Genomic DNA, 26008 nt, shown 5'->3' on the forward strand with positions numbered 1-26008 from the left:
TGATTTTGGAGGGATACAAATCCCTAAGCAATCACCATACGTACTGGTATAACGTAGAAGGGAAAGAGGTGAATTCTCTCACCTGAACCTCGAGTAAAGAATCTCAGAAAATCAAAACTCAAAGCTGTCGAGCTCCTCTATAGTTGACCGGGAGACATCACTTGGCAAAGTACCGTTGTCAGCGGGTAGGCGAGCCTGCGTTTTAAAAGGAACGCCATGCCTTGCGGTCCACGTCTTGCAACGGAAAGCCGGAAACAGAGGTGGACATGTGGGGAGACCTTTCCGTGTGAGAAAAAGACCTCAACTGGATTCTAAGAGTCCTAAACCATCCAAGGGAGGGGAGAGAAGAGCCACCAAGGAGACACAAACAAACAGACCAGATAGTAGAAGGATCCCAAAAGAAGATGATGATGAGAGAATCTGAGGAAAGAAACATGCTTAGAAGCACGTCAGTGGACTCAGGACGATGGGGATGTAATCGCCTGCTATGTCAGAAAAGTAGATGCATGAGAGGTGGCTTGGTGGATTGAATAAGCGGAAACCACACTGGAGTAGGTAGAAGCATAAGGAAGAGAAGTTAGTGCCTCTCAAGTGGAGAGGAATAGAGCGTGGGATCTGGAACATGTTGAGGGGTACATTTTCTGTGAATACTTTTCCCTCGTATGCCACAGGTTTTTTCTGGCTGATTTCCTGGAATTGATGAACTGGCCTCTCAATGTGTTTGATATGGTATTTATTTTGAATCATGACTTGCTTAATTACTTACAATGATTTATCGTGTCATGGTTATCGCATCCTTGTATTCGGCAAGTTGCTCATCTTTGAGAATTCAGTAGTCAGAAATAATTACTTCAATCTTTTATCAAAGTATCAATTACCACTGATAAAATAATGTTTCTTCGAATTATTGGCTTAATTGACCAAATTACTTAAATTGTTAAATGATACAGGGGTTTACTACAGTTGCCTTAAAGCATGTTTTATTTTCCAGAAGACTTCGCCATGTAAGAATTCTTTTTTGTTACCTGCTAGTTGTTTTTCCCAATTTCATGGTTATCACATTGTGGAGGATTGCAAATAACAATCTTATCGTGGACATGAAAAAGGGAAGACTTTTTTCAAAAATAAAAGCGAGAAGCTGAGTCAGGCGTTCTCTTTCTTAATATTTAAGGCAAGGAAAAAAAGTGGTTAAAATCAGCTAAAAATACAACATGAATTACGTAAATCAATAAAGCAAGAACATGTTGCATATAATTTAGGAGTAAAAACAGACTTAATGATAATAACAGAATATTGTGGTATGTAATGAGCTCATACACAGGAAAGGCACCAAGCCTCACATCTTCCATAGTGCAATGACTGATAACTTCTGTTGTGTTGTCTTATTTTTCCCAGACGGCTATATATGAGAATAATGTTTGCCTCTTTCTACACATTCTTAGCAACTGTGTGTCCTACTTTCACTAACTGAAATTCAAAGGATTTAAGTTCTACAAAACAGAATTCTGTCATTATTTCTAGAGAACATTGACTGATTCCTTTCTCATTTCAGGGAAGTATCTTATTTATATTCAGTGATGAAATGGTGACTTGAATTCATACCTGAGTGTTGAGAATAAGTATCTAGTACGAAAGTACTAAAGAAGTCCTTTTGAACGCGAAAGCACAGAACATGATGTTTCTTTAATATTCTGGCATCTGCCACCTCCCTCAGCATTCGAAGACACATTCCCTTGTCCTAACAGTTTCCTTGCTGTCCAAGGCAGAAGCTCCCCTCCCTGCCCCCCACATTTGTCACTCACTTCCTTCACCTGTCAACATATTCACACAGCAGCTTTCTGTTCTGTTGTGGTCTCAGCCTAAAGGTTTCCCTACAGAGCAGCTCATCACAACTAGGAAGCAAACATCAAATGAAATCTCTAGGTTTTGCAGAAACATCTAGTGAGATGCTTTTTTTAAAAGTATTTTTTAGAGGCGCCTGGGTGGCTCAGTCTGTTAAGCATCTGACTTCGGCTCAGGTCATGATCTCTAAGTTCGTGCATTCAAGCCCCGCGTTGGGCTCTGTGCTGACAGCTAGCTCAGAGCCTGGAGCCTGCTTCAGATTCTGTGTCTCCCTCTCTCTCTCTCTGATTGTCCCCTGCTCACACTGTCTCTTTCTCTCTCAGAAATAAATAAAAAACCATAAATAAGTTTAAGAAAATTTTTTGGAAGTTTATTTTGAGAGACAGAGAGGGTGAGAGGCGGGAGGGGCAGAGAGAGAGAGAGAATCCTAAGCACTGATGGTGCAGAGCCCGGTGCAGGGCTGGATGCAGGGCTCCAGTTCACCATCCTTGAGATCATGACCTGAGCTGAAACCAAGAGTTGGACGATGGACTGGGCTACTCAGGCACCTCTGAGATCCTTTCTTTTAACTTCCTTTGAAGGTGATGTAATAGCAGCCCAGGCTAAAAGCAAACAGAAGGCAGGATCCAGTTGAAGGGTGGGCTAATGAAGCTGCTCTGAGGCAAGATCGCCCCCTGGAAGCCAAGTGCACAAGGGCAGCCACCAGGACTGGAGGGCCAACTGGGATTTAGGTAGAATCCCACCTCTTCCTGAAGATGTCCCCTCAAGCTACAAAATGGCTACCTGTTGGCATCCGTAGATTCTAATGCTGTCATAAACCTACTTCCTTACTGTGGGCCAAAGAGAGAGTCTTGCCCTGAAAATGTCTATAGTCACGGTTGGTTTCAAGCCCAGAGTTATTAATGATTAAATATTTGAAATTGTCGGAAAACTGTTCCACAGGGCCAGCAGCATGGGCAAGGGGAGCCAGCCCAGCCCGCCTACTTTCTGCCTTGAGCCTCAAGCCTGAGCAACTATTTTTCTGATTGGGGGTCATTCAGCACTGCCCTTCATTCTTCCCTCTGCCAGAGATGCCAGTCCCCGATTTGGGTGCAGTGAATTTTGCTAACTTACACTTTTGCTTTTTGTCACTAGAGAAGACACTTGACACTTCCTCTTTTTCATTTGCATGACATTCAAACCTATGTTTTCTCTTTGCTCACACACAACGGTCATGCTTTGCTTTCCAGGAGGGTTGACACGAGAATGTAAAGCAACTGATGTTTTGAAAACGAAAGAGCAAAGTAAGGAGGGTAAAAATTTAGTCCACAATCAAGGCCAAATTTTCTTCCTCACCAAAGAAGAGCAGGATTTGTATGTTAAAACATATATGTGAGCAGGTGTGTGTGTTTACATGCCTACATCTCTCCAGTCTTTAGGACAAAGATGTTTGCCGTTTGACTGGTAAGTATCTCCTGGGATGGACACATAGGAAGTTTCCTGGGAAATAAAGCTTCCCCTGCAAATATAGTATTTTAGATTGATGACATCTTCTTCGACAACATGGAGAACACGTCAATGAAAACCAAAAAAGGGAAGCAAAAGTGGAGAGGAATGCTTAGAAAATGAAAACGTCTGTGTCCCCTATTTAAAAGCCATGCCTCGAAAGACGGTCCTCAGAGAACCGGGTTCACCAAGCGCCCAGCTCCCAGGCCCGCGGCGCCCGCGGCGTCCCCACGGCTCTCCTGCGCCCTCTGCTGAGCGCCCTGGTGCCGCTCGCCTGCCGCCCCGGGGGCTCCCTGGGCTGCGCCCTGCCTCGGGGCCACGTGCAGGTGAGCAGGGACAACTTGGCGCTCCTGGGCCAAATGCGCACACTGTCCCCTTTCTTGTGCCTGCGCGACAGGAAAGACTTCCGGCTCCCCCGGGACACGCTGGAGGGCGGCGGGCGGCAGGGGGCCCAGGCGGCCGCCGTCCCCCCGCAGCTGCCAGCACGTCTTCACCCTGCTGCACACGGAGCGCTCCTCGGCCGCCTGGAGCCCCGCGCTGCTGGACAGGCTCCGCGCGGGCCTCCACCGGCAGCTGGAAGGCCTGGACGCCTGTGCGGGGCGGGCCCCGGGGACGGACGGCCCCGCCCTGGCCATCAGGAGGTACTTCCAGGACATCTGTCTCTACCTGCAAGACAAGGGATACAGTGACTGCGCCTGGGAAGTTGTCCGGCTGGAGATCAAGAGAGCCTTGTCCTCCATGGTGACCTTGCCAGATAGGTTAGGAATCAAGGACGGAGACCCGGGGTCACCTTGACATGGTTCTCGCCGACTGACGTGCCACTCGCCGCCCCCCCCCCCCGCGTATGTCTGCTGGCTTCAAGAGACTCTCATCCCTGCTTTCATTACGCAATGTTTTTACTTTAATTTCACAAATATTTTGTGAGGAATAGTAAGCGAGAACGTGTAAAAAAAATCCAGCTTCAGGACCATCTATCCCTAACAGATGACTGACCTGATATTATTTATTTATTGTTTAATTAATTAATTAATTAATTATTATTTTTCGTTCATTCTTTTGGCTCTTCATATTTATATTTGTATTTCCATATAAAGGTATTTGCCTTTACATTGTATTAAAATTTATAAGGCATATTCACCTTTTCATTTTATTAAATATACATTTTATCTTATTAAATTCTTATCAAAGATAACTTGTTGGGTGTCTTTATTTTTTAAACTTAAGTTCAGGGGTGTCCTGGTGATTCAGTCAGTTGGGCACCCGACTTCCGCTGGGGTCATGATCTCCAGGTTCATGAGTTGGAGCCCTGCTTCTGGCTCTGTGCTGACAGCTCAGGGCCTGGAGGTTGCCTCAGACTCTGTGGCTCCCTCTCTCTGCTCCTGTCCAACTCATGCTCTCTCTCTCCCTTTCTCAAAAGTAACTAAAAATTTAAAAAATTAAAAAGAAAATTTAAGTCCAAGTCCTGGTTTTCTGAACCAAATGGAAGAATGGATGGTAGCATCCGCCCACTTATTCATCCATTCAGTTCATGTCATAATGTAAACAGAGCATCAATGCGGCATAATGTAAACGGAAAAGCGTCCCAAAGCACATCTGAGTAAATATAACATGACAACTTCTGCGCCAGAACTTTCAGTCTCACAGGGAAATAGACATTAAAAGAGGATAAATATTTTTTAAACTTCAATTTCATTAAAAGCACAAAAAGACATAAAGGAAAATGATGATCCTGCATAGAGGCTTTAAAAACAAATAATTTTGAGAGCGGGGGAAGATAGATACTCTTTCCAAAGGGTCACTAGCTCCATGTTTTCTACCTAGGGGTCACTGACATGTTTTTAATTCAGTCACTCTATGGTGCCGGAATTCTCATGAGTCTTGTGTCTCACACATTCACCGGTTTATGGTGAGAATTAGCTAAGCAATCTCTATGAGCCGTCTCCTTAAAGCCACTACATTAAAATTGTTACTTTATAATTATTAATAGAATTTATAATTTTGTTGATCACATTTTAGGCTCTGAGGAAAAATTGCCAATTGATTATTTAATTTTGCTTATGCAAAATAATGAAACTACCTTTCATTTGGTCAGTGCATGAACATATTTGGAGTTAGAAGACAAATTAAGGAAAGCACAGAGAACCTGTGATCCAGGGGTTATGCGACAATAAAGGAACACGACACGTGTGAAGTGCAAGCCTTCCAGACAATAAGTGATGGTCTAATACATGCAGTTTGCACAGGTGTCTAGTATTGTGCATACGGAAGTGGAGTTTGGAATCTGAGACAGCAGGTTTTTAAACTTGGATTTGCCATTGACTTATTAGATCATTTTATTTATCTAAAGTCTTAGCCGGTGTTTTTGGAAATAATAATATTGTAATTACTGAATCCATGCTGTAAGGATTAATAGGGTCCTTTAAAAGGGGAAAGTGATTTGTAGTTGCTATCAGCAGCAGAAGCAGCATCAATTTTGATAAAGTCTGAAAGATGTCAATGGAATTGGGTAGGTCCTTGGTGTTCACAATCAGAGAGCAGCACTGTAACAATTAATGAGTCAACAGTTACGACTAATGTGCCATAACCAAGTGAGGTCAGCATCAGAGAGTGTGTTCTTCGCCCCCTCCCCCCAAATGTGGAAAAGAAATAATATTCTAATAAAACATTGCTGTAATTACAATATTTTGGGGATCTTCTTATCAGGGTGTTATGGAATGAATGTGTGTATCCAAAATTCATGTTGACACCCTACTCCTCAGTGTAATGATGTTAGGAGGTGGAGTCTTTGGGAGATGATTGGGATGAAATGAAGTTGCAGGGAGGAGCTCTCATGAAAGGGATTAATGTCTTTATAGAGTCTCAAGAGAGATTGCTTCCCCTGTCTGTTCTCCACCAGGTGAGGATACAAAGAGAAATGACTGTCTGCAGCCCAGAAGAAGCCTCTCACTCCAAGTCAAGCATGTTGGCCTCCTGATGTTAGACTTCTAGCCTCCAGAATTGTGATAAACAAATTGCCATTGTTCGTAAGGTGCCATCTATGGTAGTTTGTGATAGTAGCCTGAATGAAAATATGTGGCACCATTCACTTAGCACTTCAGATATGCTAGTTGAGCTTGTGTTTAAATATTCCAAGTTCAAATCACATGCAACAGAGATGAAGTGACATGTATAATTATTCTCAACCCCTCTCTTTAGAAAAAGAACAGATATCTGCGCTCACAGGTAAGAAACACAGATGCTGAATCCAATAAAGAGGAATGATGGCTCGTCTAAAAGGTGTGAGTAGTAATGAGGATGGAAACCATGAGGATGAGGCTATAAGAAGATAAAAGTTTGCTTGTTTGTTTGTTTATAGAAGGAGGCTGAAAGAAAGAGGCAGAATGAAAATCCAAAGCTGGCTCCAGGTTCAACACAGAGCCAAATGCAGGGGCTCAGTCTTTTCACAGCAAGAACTGTGAACTGAGTCCATATCAAGAGTTGGACGCTTCATGGACTGAGCCATCCACGTGCCCCCAAATACACTTTAAAATAATTTTATGAAAAATTTTTGTCAAAATAGTTTTCCTTAATTCTTGACTTTTCCCATCAACTTGTTACTGAAAAAAAACTTGCTTGATTCCATGGCCAAAACTATTTTTAATTTTCTTATTCTTGAAAGTCTAGAAAAAGGATATTATTTCTTTAAATTTAATCTGCTTATGGAAAAAAGTTCTTGATGCAGTAGGCAATTTTGCCTTGTTTCTTAGCAAACCCACGTATAGTTTAATGCCAAAGTGGGTGTGTAATATTGGTCAGACAGAAGTTGATAAGGAAAGAAAGGATTTACTGGTGAATCCAGACTCATTAAATGTTTAAATGTTTTTTGATTTCACATTTTGTATTATGTTGATCTGAATATCCGTTTCTTAGTACAACCTATTCCTGTATGTTTAAATTTTTTTTTAATGTTTTATTTATTTCTAGGAGAGAGAGAGAGAGAGACAGCGTGAGCAGGGGAGGGTCAGAGAGAGAGAGGGTGTCACAGACTGAAACAGGCTCCAGGCTCTGAGCTGGCAGTCAGCACAGAGCCCGACGCGGGGCTCGAACCCACGAACCGCGAGATCATGACCCAAGCGAAAGTCGGACGCTTAACCGACTAAGCCACCCAGGCGCCCCTATTCCTGTATGTTTAAAATTATTATAATTGTTTCTGCATAAAGGCATAATATGTGATTGTGATAGATATCAGAGAAAAACATCTCTTAATTTGCTGTCTGATTTCACTAATTCATGGTACTCCTAGCATCCAATTATGCAAAAGTCCTTAATGACATGACTTGGAAAATTCTGTTTTTCCTGTGCAACCCCATTGTATTTTTTAATTATTCAGAAGATTTTTCATCTTAGATTTTTAAAAAGCATTCAACATTTATTTAAATTTTGTATTAAGCAGATTTTAAATGTCCTCAACACTGATGAATGTGCCTGCATGAAACTGAGCTGCCTGAGAAATGGAAGTTTGGCCCATCTGCATTACCCTACGCACATCTACACCTTTCCTTTTGATGAAAGAGCATCCCTCTGTCTCATCCCAATCATCACCATGGTGGCCTTCCCCTGGGTACAAAACCTCCGTGACATCAAACAGAGGGACAATTCCCGAAGGCTTAGCTTTGGAGAGATTTCCTTTATGCACAGTGGTGAAGGCTCTAGTAAGATGCTTATACTTTATCAGTGACCTCTCCTTTCTCCTGACAACATTTTCATTTTCACGTAAAAAGAAGTGAAGATCAGATGTGCTTCATTTTCGTCTTCTTCATCCTCAGCCCCACAGCCACTGGTAGGTGTTATCTTGCTTCTGTCATTCTGTTCACACCCAAACTATATGAAGTTTTCTGCAGTGTCTTTTTCTACTTCACATTCAGGTCTTCCTGCGCTCACTGTAACGTGGCTTTAGCCTCCCTGTTCTCCTGAAACTGCTGGGCTGAGGTTTATACTAAACTACATCGTACTGAGGTCAGAGATTGCTGTCAGTCAGCTCTGGCTGACCTTTCCCAAATGTCTGACTCCTTTGGCCCCATCTCCATTTCCAAGCCTGAGCTCCATCTGGCTTCTATGTCCCTATCTTCTGCTTTCCTGCTCCTGCTCCACTCTTTACTTTGTTGACTATTTTCTCTCATCTTGGGGGAGTTTTGATGGTCCTCAAAATGCTATGCTAGGTGCCACACTCCATCCTCTCTACACATACAGACTCAACCTCCCAAATAGTTCCGAGTGTCATCTCTAAGATTATGACTTCCAAGTGTGTGTCTTTTTCCAGAATCATATCACCAACATTAGTCACTAGGCCCAAACTCCTATTTTTTTCTTAAATAGTTTATTATCAAGTTGGTTTCCATATAACACCCAGTGCCCATCACCCCTTTTCCCCTCTCCCCCCCATCAGCCCTCACTTTGTTCTCAGCATTCAAGAGTCTCTCATGGCTTGCCTCCCTCCCTCTTCCCAACTATTTTTCCCCTTCTTCCCCACGGTCCTCCGTTAAGTTCCTCCTAATCCACCTATAAGTGCAAACATATGGTATCTGTCCTTCTCTGCCTGACTTATTTCACTCAGCATAACACCCTCAAGGTCCATCCATGTTGCTACACATGGCCAGATTTCATTCTTTCTCATTGCCATGTAGTGTTCCATCATATAGATAAACCACATCTTCTCGATCCATTCGTCAGTTTATGGACACTTAGGCTCTTTCCATGTTTTGGCTATTGTTGAGAGTGCTGCTATGAACATTGGGGTACATGTGCCCCTATGCATCAGCACTCCTGTATCCCTTGGGTAAATTCCTAGCAGTGCTATTGCTGGGTCATAGGGGAGCTCTACTGTTAATTTTTTGAGGAACCTCCACATTGTTTTCCAACACTGTTACGCCAACAGTGTAGGAGGGTGCCCATTTCTCCACATCCTCACCAGCACCTATAATCTCCTGATTTGTTGATTTTAGTCACTCTGACCAGCATGAGGTGGTATCTCAGTGTGGTTTTGATTTGTATTTCCCTGAGGATGAGGGACGCTGAGCATCGTTTCATGTGTCTGTTAGTCATCTGGATGTCCTCTTTGGAGATGTGTCTGTTCATGTCTTCTGCCCGTTTCTTCACTGGATTATTTGTTTTTTGGGTCTGGAGTTTGATAAGTTCCCTATAGATTTTGGATACTAGCCCTTTATCTAATATGTCACTTGCAACTATCTTTTCCCATTCTGTCAGTTGCTTATTAGTTTTATTGATTGTTTCCTTTGCCCTGCAGAAGCTTGTTATCTTGATGAGGTCCCAATAGTTCATTTTTGCTCTTTATTCCCTTGCCTTTGGGAATGTGTCAAGTAAGAAATTGTTGCGTAAACCCCTATTTTTATCTGCTATCCTACAGTATCTCCACTCAACATGTTCAAAATTGACTGTCGTGCATTTATTTGGCTACATCCTACAGAATCTTGGGATAATATTTCTTGTAGAGTTTGTGACCCTTTCATGCTCCTTTGTGCCCTCAGTGTCCTGTCCTTTCCCTGTCCTCGCCAGAGAATTATGTTACTTGAATTCACAATTACCCAGACCCACCGGACTGGAAGCTCTGCCTGACAGCAATGTGTCTACTATTTCATTGTATCAGGTACCCACCACAATGCCTGCAACTAGAAGATGTATTCACTACTTAGTTGTTGAAATTTAAATTCCAAGATTCTGTAATATCTTTCACTTTAGTGTCTGGCTCATGCAATCACTGAAATAGAATCAGCAATCATTAGACATTATTTCTCCAAGAAAGTATAAGTCAAACGGACCAGCTCCAGCTTCTATAATCTGTCAGAATGTCTGCTGTATTTCCTTTGTAGTTCTAGAAAGGATTCCCACATAATAACTTGCTCCTTAAGGTTGAAGGAAGAGGAAGGACTACAAGGCAGTAGAAGATCCCATTAAAATTTTTTTTAATGTTTATTTATTTTTGAGAGAGAGAGAGAGAGAGAGAGACAGACAGACAGACAGAACATGAGTGGGGGAGGGACAGGGAGAGAGGGAGACACAGAATCTGAAGCAGGCTGCAGGCTCCGAGCTGTTAGCACAGAGCCCTAAGTGAGGCTTGAACTCACTGACCGTGAGATCATGACCTGAGCGGAAGTTGGTTACTTAACTGACTGAGCCACCCAAGTGCCCTGAAAGTCTCACATTTTAAAGAAATCTGTGCCTCTAGAACATAAATGACATCAGATTTTCATTTCTTCCTCAAAAAAAAAAAAAAAAAGGAGACCATATTAGTAGTGGTCGCACACGAAATTTAAGGATATCTGGTGACATTTTTAAAGGAACATTAGAGAAAACAAAATTTGAACAAGCCAGGAAAGCAGTTTTACCCTAATTCAAAAGCTATTTCCTATGTTAGTAGTAGGGTACAGTTAGTGAGTACTTCCCTCAAGCGCAGAATTAAAGGAGGTATAAATGTAAGTAACCTACATAAATAGTACCTTAATTAATGTTAAACCATGTAAACTAATGCAAAACATTCATAATGTACAAACACCAAAAGTTTAAATAAAGACAAGAAATCAGCCTGCACTTGCAAGTTCCTGAGAGTCTTCAAAGGAGGAAGCAGGACGCATAGGAAATTGGGCAAATTCCATCCAGTCTTTCAAATTCTTACAAAAGAAAATGAGAACATGGACCTGCTAAGTGCCCTCTAAGCTTGTAGAAAAGGCATACTTTCTCTGGAACCATATAGTCTAGATGAGGTCCTATGAAAGACACTTCACTAACCAAACGTTAAACACAAATTGCTGAAGACTGTCATGGGAAACCAAGAGATACAGATACCTAAAGATACAGTTTGACCAACTGAAAGAAGTAAAGGAGTAATCTTCACTATATTATTGAGCTTGTGTCCATAAATGGTAGCAAAGCTATGTCCAAGTGTTGTTTTGATGTAAATAAAATAAAGTTTCAATGTCGTTGATAAAGTCCCCTAAAATGTTGTGAGTTTGAATATTTTTAGTGTGAAAAAGGTTTGACACTTTACGTGTAACTTTTTAAAATTTAATGTCTACTGTCAAATATTTCATGTTGCCCAAGATGACTGCGTGCTGTGTGAGTTTCGCAGTTCCTCGTTTGCAAAGAGCAATCCTGCTCCCGCCACCGCACCACCTTCCCACTGGCAAATCCGCCTAGAAGTCAGGAAAGTGCTAGCGGGCTCAGGACTTCCTAACAGAAAGGATCCAGAAGGTGCGGGCTTTGTCCATCGCGTCCTTACTGCGCTTCAGGCGAATCCTGTTGCCCCTTGGACCGGCTGCCTGTAGCCCAATCGCCCCGCCCCCATCTCCTATCCTCCCATTGCCTCATTGCCTTATCTCCCCATGGTTCTTAGACCGGTCGCCCAGTTGCCTCTTCGCCCCCAGGATTCAACTCCTCATCACCCCATAGCCCCGAAGTTCCATCTCCCATTGTCCCATCCCCTCCATTACCCATGTGCCTTATTCCCGTTGCCCCATCACCTTATCAGTCTATTGCCCCACCCTCCCATCATCCTGACCCCCACTCGCCCCATCCTCCCACCGTCTCATCACTTTCCACTGCCACCAGTGCCCTATCCTTCAGCAGCCTATCACCCTGCCGTCCTATCACCCCATCACCCCATTGGTTCCATTGTTCCATCATCCTGTCTCCCAATTGTGCCATCAGGCCATCGGCCCTCTGTCCCTTCGCCCCGCGTCCCAATGTCCCATCACCCCATTGTTACATGGGCACCTACATGTGTAGCTCTGTATTTCCCACCTTGCTATTATTTTCTTTGTTACTATGGCTCTCTGTGCCTTTCTTTCTTAATTTTCATGCCTTCTTGGATTAATCAACAGTTTTTCAATGGTTCCATTTTATCTCCATCATGGTCTCTGAGCTCTTCTTTTTCATTTTAGTTTCCTTTATACTCTTTACCATATGTTATTTCAAATTATCACACCCGACCATTTCTGTAGCTTTCCTTACATTGTTGTGAGACCCTTAAACTAGTATGACTCTTTTGTCACCATCCCACCCTTGGCTCTGTGTGTATGGCCCCTGTGTCTTACCTCTTACTGCTACATGTGTTTTAAATGGCTGGGTACAGTTTTCTTATTTTTGTATTAAACAGTTTAATACTTATTATTTTGTAGACCTCAAAGTTTCCATTTGGTACGACTTTCTCCTTTGCTTCAACAGTATCTTTTAACCATTCTTATAGTACAGGTCTGACCATGAATTCTCTCAGCTCTTGTATTTCTGGAAAAGTCTTTATTTACATTTAATTTGAAGAATTTCTTTGCTGAATCGGAAACTGCAATTAAAAGTTTTATTCCCTCAGCCTTTATATATGCCATTTAATTGACACTGCCTTTGCATCATTTCTGTTGACAGATCCAAAAGTAGTTTTCTTTTCTTTCTTCAGATATAATCTCCCTCTGATATGTAACCGCTTTAATGTTTTTGCTTTACCAATTTTTTTCAGCTTTGCGCTGGTTCTGAGGGTGTGTGTGTGTGTGTGTGTGTGCACGTGCGCTGCTTGGAGTTCATTGAGGTTCTTGGAGCCACGGTCAGTGTTTCCATCTAATTCACAAAATTATCTGTCATCATCTCTTCCAATGTTTACTGGACGCTTCTCACTCTTCTGGCCCTGGAAGAATTTGAGACCCTCATTTCATTCCATGTTCCTGTTGAACACATCATATTCTAGTGCATTTAAGGTTCCTGATCTTTACATCTCCTCCTCATCTATCCCTCTCTAAAGTGCATGTGGGTTTTTATTGATGTCTTCTATTTCTATCCTTCAGTAAACCTTCAGGAAGAAAGCCATGTTTCTTGTTGAACTCAAGGAGATGTTGTCCTTTGTCTCGACATCACAGAGAGTTTTCTAGATGTTTCTGCTAAGAGTACATGTTCAAACCTTCTTCATACATCATGACTGAATTTCCTTTTTGAAATCGAATCTTACACCAATTCTGTATTCCATCACGATTTCATTTTCATCTCTCATGTGCTAAGAGAGTTGACATTGATCTCTGCCTGGATTGGCAAGGAATCATTGTGGAGCCATTTCTGGACAATTGATCCCACCATTTGAGCATCAGATACATCCTTTATCCTAAATCTAACTATCACTGATAACACACCCATTTTGGGCATTATGTGTTTTAACAATCTGGTTCCCAATTTTCTCCTTGTTACATTGCATTTTCTGTTCTTATGAATACATCTTCTTTTTCGTAAAGATTGTTATATCCAGACTTCTTCTCTACTGTTTCTTTATTTCTGATTAAATAGATTCAATATTTAGGGAGAGCAATGATTTCAGAAAAATCATGAATCTTTAGGCACCATCAAATAATGAATTTGCAGTGAACATAATAGCTAAGGACACTTCCATCATAAGATGAAAGAATGAAAGGGAATCAGAAAATTTCTGTTCTCCAATATCTAATGGGCAAAGATCAAAAGCAAAAGCATCATCAATAAAAGCCAGAGGCAAGAAAGGGTATAATTTGGGGATTCCAATGCATGAGAATTTCAAAATAAGAATTGTTAGGAAGATTTATGATCTGTGATAAAGGATTATATGCTGCATATAGGTTTTACTAAGAAATTTAGAGATTAGATCCTGAATAATTCACTTAACCTCTCTGGATCTCAGTTTCCCCATATATAAAGTAGGTTGGAAATGTTTCAAGAATTGTATTAAATAATCTAGAACATTTAAAAGTTCTTGACAGAGTGTCTTCCACTGAGTGAGGGCTTAGCAGATGGTAACTAGTTACTCATTTTTTCATATACATTTACAAGAGGATAGTGAAAGTGAACTGTTAGCCTTGTCTCTGTTGATGACGAAAGAATACTGATAGTCTAAACACACTGAATGGGAAACAAGTGGCTCTCACTTATATGTAATTATACATACAATAGTATAATATAGACACATATACACTATATATCCAGATACCTAGCACACTGCTTCCTCCCACTTTGTTTCCCTGGGCCCCATTCTTTCACTCTCATATCATAATATTTCCTTCATCCCAAGTGTAGAAACCTCCCAGTGAGCTCTGCTCTCTACAGTCACTCCTCATTAACCTGTCCTGTCCATTCATACAGCGGCTGCCTTTTCCGTTGTGGTTTCTGTCTGGCAATTTTACTTCCAAGTACAAAGCCACCAACTGAAACCAACAGTTGTGTGAAAGTTGTAGGGTTTTTTTGGAGGCTCTCCTAAGAGAGGCCTTGTTTTCTTCTTTTTGTCCTAGTGGCTATTTTTGAACATGAGGGAATGTCCCTGCCACAATGATGCAATAGGGAAAAAGGAAAGAGAAAGCAGATTCCTTCTACTTTGTGACCTGTCATGATATTTATGAAGGAAGAGTGCCACCTACAGGCCTAAGGAGGACAAAGACAGTAATCACCTCTGGAGACCTGGCTTGGGCTCTAAGCAGAAGTTTATCCTCTGGCAGGAGAGTTTTCTCAAGAGCAAAAAAACACTCCTACCTGGAAAGAACGGACTCTAATAGTATAGTAAGTCAAGTTCCATAGTTTTTATATATTTTCGGGAAAAAACCATACTTTTCTTAGAGAGCTGGTAACTCCACAGGAAAATCAAGTACAAGATAACGAGGTTTTTCACGTACTCCCTAGTTCTGTATTTGCAGAGCCTCCCCTCTCATCAACATCCCCCCACCAGATGGAACAGTGGTTACAATTGCTCCCAGCCTTGGGGCACCTGGGTGGCTCAGTTGGTTGAGCATCCAACGTTGGCTCAGGTCATCATCTTGTGGTCCGATCTGTGAGTTGGAGCCCCACACCGGGCTCTGAGCCTGGAGCCAGCTTCAGATGAGGTGCCTCCCTGTCTCTCACTGCCCCTCCTCCATTTGTGCTCTGTCACTCTCTCTGTCGAAAACAACAACAACAACAACAACAAAAAACCCAATTGCCTCCAACCTTGTAACAATTAGTTCTTAAGGTTGTGAACATGTCTTAAATATTACAGTGATTTATGGCTCTCCAAATCTCAACCTTGGAGCAGTCTAACAAAACTTTATTTCTTAGTATTTACTTTCTCATTGGTTTTTGTGGATATTACACAAGAAGCATTGACACTGGTATCGCGGAAAAGACACGAAACCTCTGCAAGCTTAGTGTGACAAACGTGGGGTTAAATGGTCTCTGCAATTGGAGGAGTCTGTCCCCTTCGATTCCTGGATCTCAGAATCATCCTGGCAGAGGTGGCCTTTGTTTACTTGTGAGCGGCCATTGGCTGTCTTGTGCATGTTGCTTATATCTGAGCCTCGATGTGATACAGGCTGTGGGAATTAAATGAAAGTAGATTATATTTTATGATTTAAATCTACAAAACTTCAGTAATTATATCTCGTGCTAACCAGAAAAAAACACATTTCGACAATGCCTTCAAGAGTATCTAGAGGCAGATACAGTTAAAACTTATGTTCTCATCAAGACAACATGAAAATCCAGGACACTAAAAACAAAATGTTAAGTAAATAAGATATATTTACAACTGCTGTTAGCAATGTGGAATTATATTAAATGTTTGAATATGCTGAAATCATTAATCTGTCTTTTTAGAAATTGTTAATTGGCATATGTGGTTTATATTTCACGATTCATATAGGTAAATATGTTATAAGTTACTCATCACATTTAGTTACACATTTAAGCATCAATGGCTTTAAAAATTAACTTGTACCTTACAATGTTTAGTCATTCTTATCCCTGCACTTATAAAGAATTAAAAGAGTAACCTTTACACTCTCTTTTGTATGTACAAAGCTCAGATATAAATAGAGTACAAACTATCTATCTATCTATCTATCTATCTATCTATCTATCTATCTATCTATCCTATCTCTGCTATTAATATCTTGGATGGTTCAATTAAAAAACAGCCAAAAAGACTCTGGACACAAAAACCAATAATGACAGTAATATATATGGTCAGAAACAGTGCTCTAAACCCGTGTAGAAAGTGCATGAAGGAAAGCAAAAACAGAAATAGAAAGTAAACGTTCAGAAATGGAAAACACGTATGCTCCCTACTTAAGCCACACGCACAAGGGAAGATGTTCAGAGGACCCAGAGCCGCCGGGCATATAGGGTCGCACCCCAGCCAGGCCACCAGCACCTGCAAGGTCCCCCATGGCGCCGCCCAGCTCCTTCCTGACGGCCCTGGTGGTGCTCAGCTGCAGCTCCGTCTGCTCTCTGGGCTGTGAGCCGCCTCACACCCACGGCCTGCCCCACAGGGGGGCCTTGACGCTCCTGGGACACATGCGGACGCTCCCTGCCGCCTCCTGCCAGAAGGACAGAAGTGACTTTGCCTTCCCCACGGACGCGTTTGATGGCAGCCGGCTCCAGAAGGCTCAGGCCCTCTCTGTGCTCCACGCGACCAACCAGAAGCTCTTCCAGCTCTTCTGCACGGAGGCCTCCGCGTCTGCCGCCTGGAATGGCGCCCTCCTGGACGAGTTCTGCGCGGGGCTGGAGCAGCAGCTCACCCACCTGGAAGCCTGTCTCACGCGGGACGCGGGGGCCCGAGACGCTCCCCTCACGAATGAGGAGTCCGCACTGAGGGACTACTTCCAAAGAATCTCTCTCTACCTGCGAGAGAAGAAGTACAGCCCCTGCGCCTGGGAGATCGTCAGAGCGGAAATCATGAGATCCGTGTATTCATCGACGGCCTTGCACAGAAGATTAAGGAGCGACAAGTGAGACCTGCCGCCACACGGAATGATTCTCCCTGACTAGTAACATCCCATTTCCACGTGTTGTGCCGTGTCAAAGGCTCTCCTTTCTGCTGTGATTGTGACATGAACGGAATCAATTTGTCAAATGTCTTCAGGAGTATTAAGCGACATCCTGTTTACAATTACTAGTCACAGATGTTCATGCTGATGTCTATTTATCTATTTAAATATTTATTTACTTAAACATTTATAAGATTTAAATGATTTCAAGTAATATTATGTGCACCTTTATGTTGCAGTAGTATAATAAAATGTATTCTTTATATTTAATAAGTATACCATTTTTCTGTTATTTCACTTTTACTATAGGAAGTGTTTGTAAAGAGTAACACCAAGCCTAATGGTACAGCTTGATTGAAAAATGGATGACAGACTTCACTTACCCATCAGATGATATTAAAATCAGAAGCAACAAGTGACTTCCTCTGAGACAAGTTGTTCGTTGCCCTTAGGACATGGGATATACAAATACAGTTCCTGCTGTCTTCATTTTTGATTTTTGTAGGGATAGAAATCTAAAAACAATAACCGTACTTAATATTACAGTGAAGAAGGGAAAGAAGTGAATTCATTCAACCGATGCTACAATGAGGAATGTCAGGAAATAATAATGAAAAGCTGTCGAGCTCCCCTACAGTTGACTGGTGCACAGACGTGCCATTGCCCATTTGCAGTGGCTAGAAGACCTTATATTTTACAAAGAACGCTGTAACTAGAGGTCCGTAGCTAGTAATGGGAAGCCAGAAACAGAGGTGGTCTTGTGGTGAGACAGGGTAATGTGACAAAAAGACTTATACTTGATTTTAAGAAAAAGCAGGGGAGGGGCGCCTGGGTGGCTCAGTTGGTTAAGCATCCGACTTCAGCTCAGGTCGTGATCTCACAGTTCGTGGGTTTGAGCCCCACGTCGGGCTCTGTGCTGACAGCTATCTCAGAGCCTGGAGCCTGCTTCTGATTCGGTGTCTCCATCTCTCTCTCTGCCCCTCCCCTGCTCACTCTCTCTCTCTCTCTCTCTCTCAGAAATAAACAAAACATTAAAAAAAATTTAAGGAAAAGCAGGGGAGAGAAGAGGCACAAGGGAACAGAGGTATACTGGCCACTCAGTAGAAGGATAACAAGAAAGGATGGTGTTGAGTGTCTTTAAGGAAATAAACATGTTTGAAAAATGTCAGTGGATTCATGGACAATGTGGATTTAACTACCTGCTACATCAGAAAAATCGGTCACCTTCAGGAGAGCTGGTTTGGTGGAATTAATAAGCAGAAACCACATGGGGGTTGGTGGTAACATAAACACAAGAAGTTAGTCCCTCTGAAGTGGAGAACAATATAGTGCGGGTTCTGGAAAATAACGTGGGTTAGTTTCTCTGTTGCAGAGTTTTCCCTTTTGTGCCATGTGTTTTTTTTCATGGATTTAATGTACCGACAAATCATATTGATGTGTTTAGTATTATATTTCTTTTGATTCATGACTGACTGAATTACTTACAATTATTTATCCTGTCTTGGTTATTACTCCCTTGTATATCAGCAGGGTGCTCATCTTTAAGAATTCACTAGGCAAGGGGCACCTGGGTGGCTCAGTCGGTTGGGCGGTGGACTTCGGCTCAGGTCATGATCTCACGGGTGGTGGGTTCGAGCCCCGTGTGGGGCTCTTGCTGACAGCCAGCTCAGAGCCTGAAGCTTGTTTCAGATTCTGTATCTCCCTCTCTCTCTGACCCTCCCCTGCTCATGCTGTCTTTCTCTCTCAGAAATAAACAAAACATTTTAAAAAATTTTAAAAAAGAATTCACTAGGCAAGAAGAGGTAATTAATTCAATCCTTCATCAAAATATCTATTACCACAGATATAATAATATTTCCTGGAATTATTGGCTTTATTCACTAACTTGCTCACCTTTAGTATTGTGACACTTGGTTTACTATAACAGCCTTATAGTACGTTTCACCTTCTAGGAAAATTTGATATGATAAGAATTCTTTTGTGTTACTCACTGGTAATTTCTCCTAGTTTCATGAATATCACAGTCTTTGGTGAATCCCCCAAATAACACAATTATCATGAGCATGAAGACTGACAGACTTTTGGGGTGCCTGGGGGCTCAAATAAGCATCCAACTCTTGTTTTCAGTTCCAGTTTTGATCTCAAGGTTCATGAGATGAGCCGGGTGTTGGACTCTGTGCTGATAGCACAAAGCCTGTTTGAGATTCTCTCTCTTCCTCCCTCTCTGCCCCTCCCCCGGTCATGCTTGTGCTCTCTATCTCTCAAAATAAATAAATTTAAAAAAAAGGAACAACAGACTTTCTTCACATGAGAGTGGGAAGTGGGACCAGGCATTATTTTTCTTAATATTTAATGCAACAAAAAATTTGGTTAAAATTGGGTGAAAACACAACATGAGTAACAGAGATCTACAGAGAAAATGTCAGTTGTGTATAACTCAGGAGTGAAAAACATTTAACAATTAAACAGAATATTGTAAATAATAACTGAACTCATGGACCTGAAAAGCACCAAACATCACATCTTCCATAGAGTAACAACCAAAAATATGGTTCGTATTGTCTTATTTTTCTTTATACGGCAGCTATAAATGAGAATAGTGTTTGTCTCTTTCTACAAAATTATTACTGTGTGTCCCACCTTTCAGTAACTGACCTTCAAAGGAGGCAGCCTAAATAAACAGAAATCTGTCGTGAATTCTAGAGAAGGCTGACTAATTCATACCTCATTTCAAAGAAGTGTCTTAATTATATTCAATGAATAAAGGTGGCTTGTATTACTATCTGAGTGTAGAGAATAAGTATCTAGATCTAAGTACAGAAGAACATGATGCTTCTTGAATATTCTGGCACTTGCCTCTCCCCCCAGCATTCCAGGACACATTCACCTGTCTTAATAGTTTCCTTCCTGTCCCAGAAGGAAGTCCCCACATACCCTTGTCACTCACTCCCTGAATCTGTCAGCCTATTCACACATCAGCTTTCTGTTCTGTTGTGGTCTCAACTTAAAGGTTTCCCTAAAGAGCAGCACATCACAAGTAGGAAGCAAAAATCAAACAAAAGCACTAGGTTTTGCAGAAACATCTGAAAGAGAGGCTTTTTAGTTACTACCACCAAATGTGATGTAATAGCAGTTGTGGCTAAAAAGAAACAGAAAGGAGGATCCAGCTGAAGGGTGGGTAATGAAGCTTTTCTCACCCCTGGTGGTCGCGTGACCAAGACTGGAGGGCTGGCTTGGGACCCCTGTAGAAATCTGACCTCTTCCTGAGGATGTCCCCCGAAGCTACAAAAGCTACCTGTTGGCAACAATAGATTCTTTTTTTTTAACTGGTCAGCCTTTTATTTTTTTTTTTCCTTTTTTATTTTTATTTTTTTTTATTTTTATTTTTTTTACAAATAGTTTATTGTCAAATTAGTTTCTACATAACACTCAGTGCTCATCCCCAAAGTGCCCTCCTTCATGCCCATCCCCCCCTCCCCCCCACATCCATCAGTCCTCAGTTTTTGTCAGCATTCAAGAGTCTCTCATGGTTTGCCTCTCTCCCTTTCCCCCACCATTTCCGCCCTTCTTCTCCCCCTTGTTCCTCCGTCAAGTTCCTCCTAATCCTCCTATACGTGCAAACATATGGTATTTGTCCTTCTCTGCCTGACTTATTTCGCTCAGCATAACACCCTCAAGGTCCATCCATGTTGCTACACATGGCCAGATTTCATTGTTTCTCATTGCCATGTAGTATTCCATGGTATAGATAAACCACATCTTCTTGATCCATTCATCTGTTGATGGACACTTAGGCTCTTTCCATGTTTTAGCTATTGTGGAGAGTGCTGCTATGAACATTGGGGTACATGTGCTCCTATGCCTCAGCATTTCTGTATCCCTTGGGTAAATTCCTAGCAGTGCTATTGCTGGGTCATAAGGGAGTTCTATTGTTAGTTTCCTGAGGAACCTCCACACTGTTTTCCAGAGGGGCTGTACCAGTTTACATTCCCACCAACAGTGCAGGAGGGTGCCCGTTTTTCCACATCCTCGCCAGCATCTAGAGTTCTCTGATTTGCTCATTTTAGCCACTCTGACTGGCGTGAGGTGGTATCTCAGTGTGGTTTTGATTTGTATTTCCCTGATGAGGAGGGATGCTGAGCATCATTTCATGTGTCTGTTGGCCATCTGGATGTCCTCTTTGGAGAAGTGTCTGTTCATGTCTTCTGCCCATTTCTTCACTGGGTTGTTTGTTTTTCGGGTGTGGAGTTTGGTGAGTTCCTTATAGATTCTGGATATTAACCCTTTATCTGATATGTCATTTGCAACTATCTTTTCCCATTCCGTTGGTTGGCAACAATAGATTCTAATGCTGTCAGAAGTCTGTCTCCTTACTCTGTGACAAAGAGTAAGTCTTGCTCTGAAAATCTCTATAGCCATATTCAGTTTCAATCCCAGAGTTATTAAGTATAAATACTCGGAAGTGCTGGAGAACCGAGCCTCAGGGTGGGAGGTGTGGGCTAAGGGAGTGATCATCCTCCACCAGCTCTTCTTTGAGCCTCAGGCTAAAGCAGCTATTTTCCTGATTTGGGGGAAGGCGGGGTGGCCTTCCTTCTTCCCTCTGCCGGGGCTCCCAGTTCCTGGTGTGCTGCACCAAATGGCACTAACTTACACTTACAGCAGAAAAGTCACTGCCCGTTTTTCATATTCATAACATTCAGACCTATATTTTCTTTTTGTTCACACGGAACTGTCATGTTTTGCTTTCTAGGAAAGTTGAAATGAGAAACAAAAACGAGGTCTGAAAAACGATAGAAAAAAACAGGGCAGCCTCTTGGCTTTTCTTTGACCTCTCTTTGTATTAACCGGAGGAGGACACAGAACAAGACGCAGGAGGAACAAGACAGACTCTGTCCAGTAAATGACTGTGTAAAAACTAAGTTATTAAATTCTGTTTGTTGTTGTTATTTAAATTTAAAATGAAATATCATGAATAAGTAAAGGAGAAAAGTCTATTTCTCCCTGACATAATAACTGGGGCCTCACCCCCTGTATTCTGAGCATGAGAGAGATGAACAGACCTGTTAGACTAATAGATATATGCAGACTGAAGAATAACAGAGTCGCTAGTTTCTGTGCTAGAAGTTTCTACTGAGTGGCATCAGTGAGTCCCCTGTGCCCAGCTCAGAAAGGTTGAGTCAAACTAGTGTTCAATAGTTGAAGGAAAAGATTGAACAATAACAGCTACGGTGGCAAAATAACAAGTATTTGCTCACTAAAGGTGAAATGATTACAATGGGGCCATTCCTCTACTTAGAGGAAACAAACTTTTGGCCTAAGATTCTGAGGGCTGTTAACACTTTGATACCTGCTCAGGAAAGGAAAGGGTCAGCACTGAGAACTAGGCTCCCTCACACAAACACTCCAGGGACAAGGGCAAGGATCTGGGGGCCTTAATTGTTTTGCTAACAAAGAAACCCGCACCTCCACAGCAGGGGAATTCTAAGGTCCTGAGGACAGGTGAGGCTGCCCTCAGGGGGTGAGTCCAGGAGAGGCTGGGTTGAGGACACTCAGTCACTCCAGAGGAAAGATGTTTCTAGAGGTGATAACTACCTCATCAGTGAGGGTTTGCTGACAAAATGAAATGACCTGGAATGAGAATCTTCACACCTCCATGTCCCAGACAAGAGCCAGGCTTCCTGCTGGGGGCACGGGCACAGCCTGAGGGCCACCGTAGACGAGCTACAAAATGGCAGAAAGGACAGTGTCTATATTAGTCTTGACCCCAAGGCCCCAGTGAAGCAAACCTCATAGACCTGCATGAATTATTTCTGGAATGAAGAGAAACATCCGAGAAACTCATTCACTCATTACCATAAGCCTCTGTTGTAAACATTACAGTAACTAAAACACAGTTCTGGTTCTTAAGAGTTTATTTACCATACACAGGCTGGTCAGAACCTAGCAAGATACAAAAATCCAAATGATTGAAGGAGCCTGTCTCTGTATGAAGTAAGGAGGGTAAGAACTTAGTCCACAATCAAGGCCACATTTTGTTTCTAACATAAAGAGCAATGTTCATATATTAAAACATATATATGGGTCGCCTGGGTGGCTCAGGTGGATAAGCATCCAGCCTCAGCCTAGGTCATGAACTCATGGTTTGTGGGTTCAAGTCCTGCGTTGGGCTCTGTGCTGACAGCTCAGAGTCTGAATCCTGCTTCAGATTCTGTGTCTCCCTTTCTCTCTCTCTCTCTCTCTCTCTGCCCCTCTCCTGCTCATACTCTGTGTCTCTCAAAAATAAATAAACATTAAAAAAATAAATTAAAAAATAAAACATAAGTGATCATGTGTTATGAATACTTACTTGCCCACATCACTCCGGTCTTTAGGACAAAGATGTTTCTCATTTGACTGGTAAGTATCCCCTGGGATGGGCACATGGGAAGTTTCTTGGGAAAGTAAGCTTCTACTGTACAATTAATCATTTAGAAAGATGACAACTTCTTAGACAACATGGAGAACACGTCAATGAAAACCAAAAAAGGGAAGCAAAAGTGGAGAGAAATGCTCAGAAAATGGAAACATCTGTGTCCCCTATTTAAAAGCCATGCCTCAGGGCGCCTGGGTGGCTTAGTCGGTTAAGCGTCCGACTTCGCTTAGGTCATGATCTCTCGGTTCGTGGGTTCGAACCCCGCGTCGGGCTCTGTGCTGACTGCCAGCTCAGAGCCTGGAGCCTGTTTCAGAGCCTGTGTCTCCCTCTCTCTCTGACCCTCCCCTGCTCACGCTGTCTCTCTCTCTCTCCTAGAAATAAATAAAACATTAAAATAAGTAAATAAGTAAATAAATAAATAAATAAATAAATAAATAAATAAATAAAAGCCATGCCTCAAAAGACGGTCCTCAGAGAACCGGGTTCACCAAGCGCCCAGCTCCCAGGCCCGCGGCGCCCGCGGCGTCCGCACGGCTCTCCTGCGCCCTCTGCTGAGCGCCCTGGTGCCGCTCGCCTGCCGCCCCGGGGGCTCCCTGGGCTGCGCCCTGCCTCGGGGCCACGTGCAGGTGAGCAGGGACAACTTGGCGCTCCTGGGCCAAATGCGCACACTGTCCCCTTTCTTGTGCCTGCGCGACAGGAAAGACTTCCGGCTCCCCCGGGACACGCTGGAGGGCGGCGGGCGGCAGGGGGCCCAGGCGGCCGCCGTCCCCCCGCAGCTGCCAGCACGTCTTCACCCTGCTGCACACGGAGCGCTCCTCGGCCGCCTGGAGCCCCGCGCTGCTGGACAGGCTCCGCGCGGGCCTCCACCGGCAGCTGGAAGGCCTGGACGCCTGTGCGGGGCGGGCCCCGGGGACGGACGGCCCCGCCCTGGCCATCAGGAGGTACTTCCAGGACATCTGTCTCTACCTGCAAGACAAGGGATACAGTGACTGCGCCTGGGAAGTTGTCCGGCTGGAGATCAAGAGAGCCTTGTCCTCCACGGTGACCTTGCCAGATAGGTTAGGAATCAAGGACGGAGACCCAGGGTCACCTTGACTTGGTTCTCGCCAACTGACGTGCCACTCGCCCCCGCGCCTATGTCTGCTGGCTTCAAGAGACTCTCATCCCTGCTTTCATTACACAATGTTTTTACTTTAATTTCACAAATATTTTGTGAGGAATAGTAAGCGAGAATGTGTAAAAAAATCCAGCTTCAGGACCATCTATCCCTAACAGATGACTGACCTGATGTTATTTATTTATTGTTGTTTATTTATTTATTCTTGTAGCTTATCATATTTATATTCATATTTTGATATAAAAGATATTTCCTTTACACTGTATTAAAATTTATAAAACCTATTCACCTTTCTATTTTATTAAATATACATTTTGTCTTATAAAATTCTTATCAATTCTTATTGAATCTCTTTATTCATATACCCAGAATCCTGGGTTTTGTGAACCAAATGGAAGAATGGATGGTAGTATTCATCCACTTATTCATCCATTCAGTTCATGTCATATGTAAACATAGCATCAATCTGTGCTGACAGCTCAGAGCCTGGATCTGGCTTCAGATTCTGTGTCTCCCTCTCTCTCTCTCTGCCCCTCCCCTGCTTGTGTGTGTGTGCGTTCTCTCTCTCTCTTTAAAAATAAACATTAAAAGAAAAAAACCTGAAGTTCTAAGAGTCAGCAGAAGCTGGAGAACTTAGAATGGAGGAAACTCCGTGAATGTGTGCTATACAGGGTGCCTGGGTGAACAGATGAAATAGAGATGTCAAGTGTGTCTCATTTAAGTTGTGAAATGGTGTCCTCAGTTGACTGCTCTATTCCTGGGGGAATGCTACTTCTATGGTTCTCTGCCTCCAGCCTCATTTAAAGGCTAGTTGCAGGATGGCTGGTGTTGGAGGAAACAGTCAGAGCCTGAGATTGCAAATGCAATGAGAGCAGAAAAGAAACTGTTCATATAAAGCAGTATGCAACCACCACCCCGATTCAGGTTTTAGAAAACACCGCTGCTCAAGCAAGGTGTTTGAGAAATGCGCCCATCCCTGAGGAGACAAGACCGTGTGTAACAGTTGTGAGGAAGGTGATGACTTAGGTACCTATACTGTTAAGGGGAGGCTGAGTGCCTCAGTGGGTTGAGTGTCATCCGACTCTTGATTTGGGTTCAGGTCATGATCCCAGGGTGGTGGGGTTGAGCCCCGCTTTGGGCTCCATGCTAAATGTGGAGCCAGTTTAAGTGTCTGACTTCAGCTCAGGTCATGATCTAACAGTTCGTGAGTTCGAGCCCCGCGTCGGGCTCTGTGCTAACAGCTCAGAGCCTGGAGCCTGCTTCAGATTCTATGTCTCCCCCTCTCTCTGACCCTCCCCTGCTCACGCTCTCTCTCTCTCTCAAAGAATAATTGAAACATTAAAAAATAAATGTGGAGCCTGC

At 42.9% G+C, this 26008-nt stretch overlaps 2 protein-coding genes and 1 pseudogene across 2 annotated transcripts; all 3 read left to right on the forward strand.

Moving 5' to 3' along the window:
* Positions 1-3476: 3476 nt before the first annotated feature.
* Positions 3477-4122, forward strand: LOC120239880 (interferon omega-1-like; the record flags this gene model as incomplete). The annotated part of the gene is given in 2 exon segments (XM_039244418.1): positions 3477-3793; positions 3795-4122. Coding segments are annotated over 2 exon segments (645 nt in total), but the record flags the coding sequence as incomplete, so codon positions are not given.
* Positions 4123-16420: 12298 nt separating this feature from the next.
* Positions 16421-17082, forward strand: LOC120239878 (interferon alpha-like). The gene has a single exon (XM_039244417.1). It carries the CDS (start codon positions 16516-16518, stop codon positions 17080-17082), a length of 567 nt encoding a protein of 188 aa, XP_039100348.1. The 5' UTR covers positions 16421-16515.
* Positions 17083-18293: 1211 nt separating this feature from the next.
* LOC120239881 lies at positions 18294-24624 on the forward strand (annotated as a pseudogene).
* The last annotated feature ends 1384 nt before the right edge of the window (positions 24625-26008 follow it).

This window comes from Hyaena hyaena, unplaced genomic scaffold (genome assembly GCF_003009895.1).
Source record: "Hyaena hyaena isolate Hyena2069 unplaced genomic scaffold, ASM300989v1 scaffold_240, whole genome shotgun sequence".
NCBI lineage: Eukaryota > Metazoa > Chordata > Mammalia > Carnivora > Hyaenidae > Hyaena > Hyaena hyaena.

Excerpts from the sequence above, each read along its gene's own strand:
- LOC120239878 (XM_039244417.1), top strand. The coding sequence starts at position 16,516 with ATGGCGCCGCCCAGCTCCTTCCTGACGGCCCTGGTGGTGCTCAGCTGC.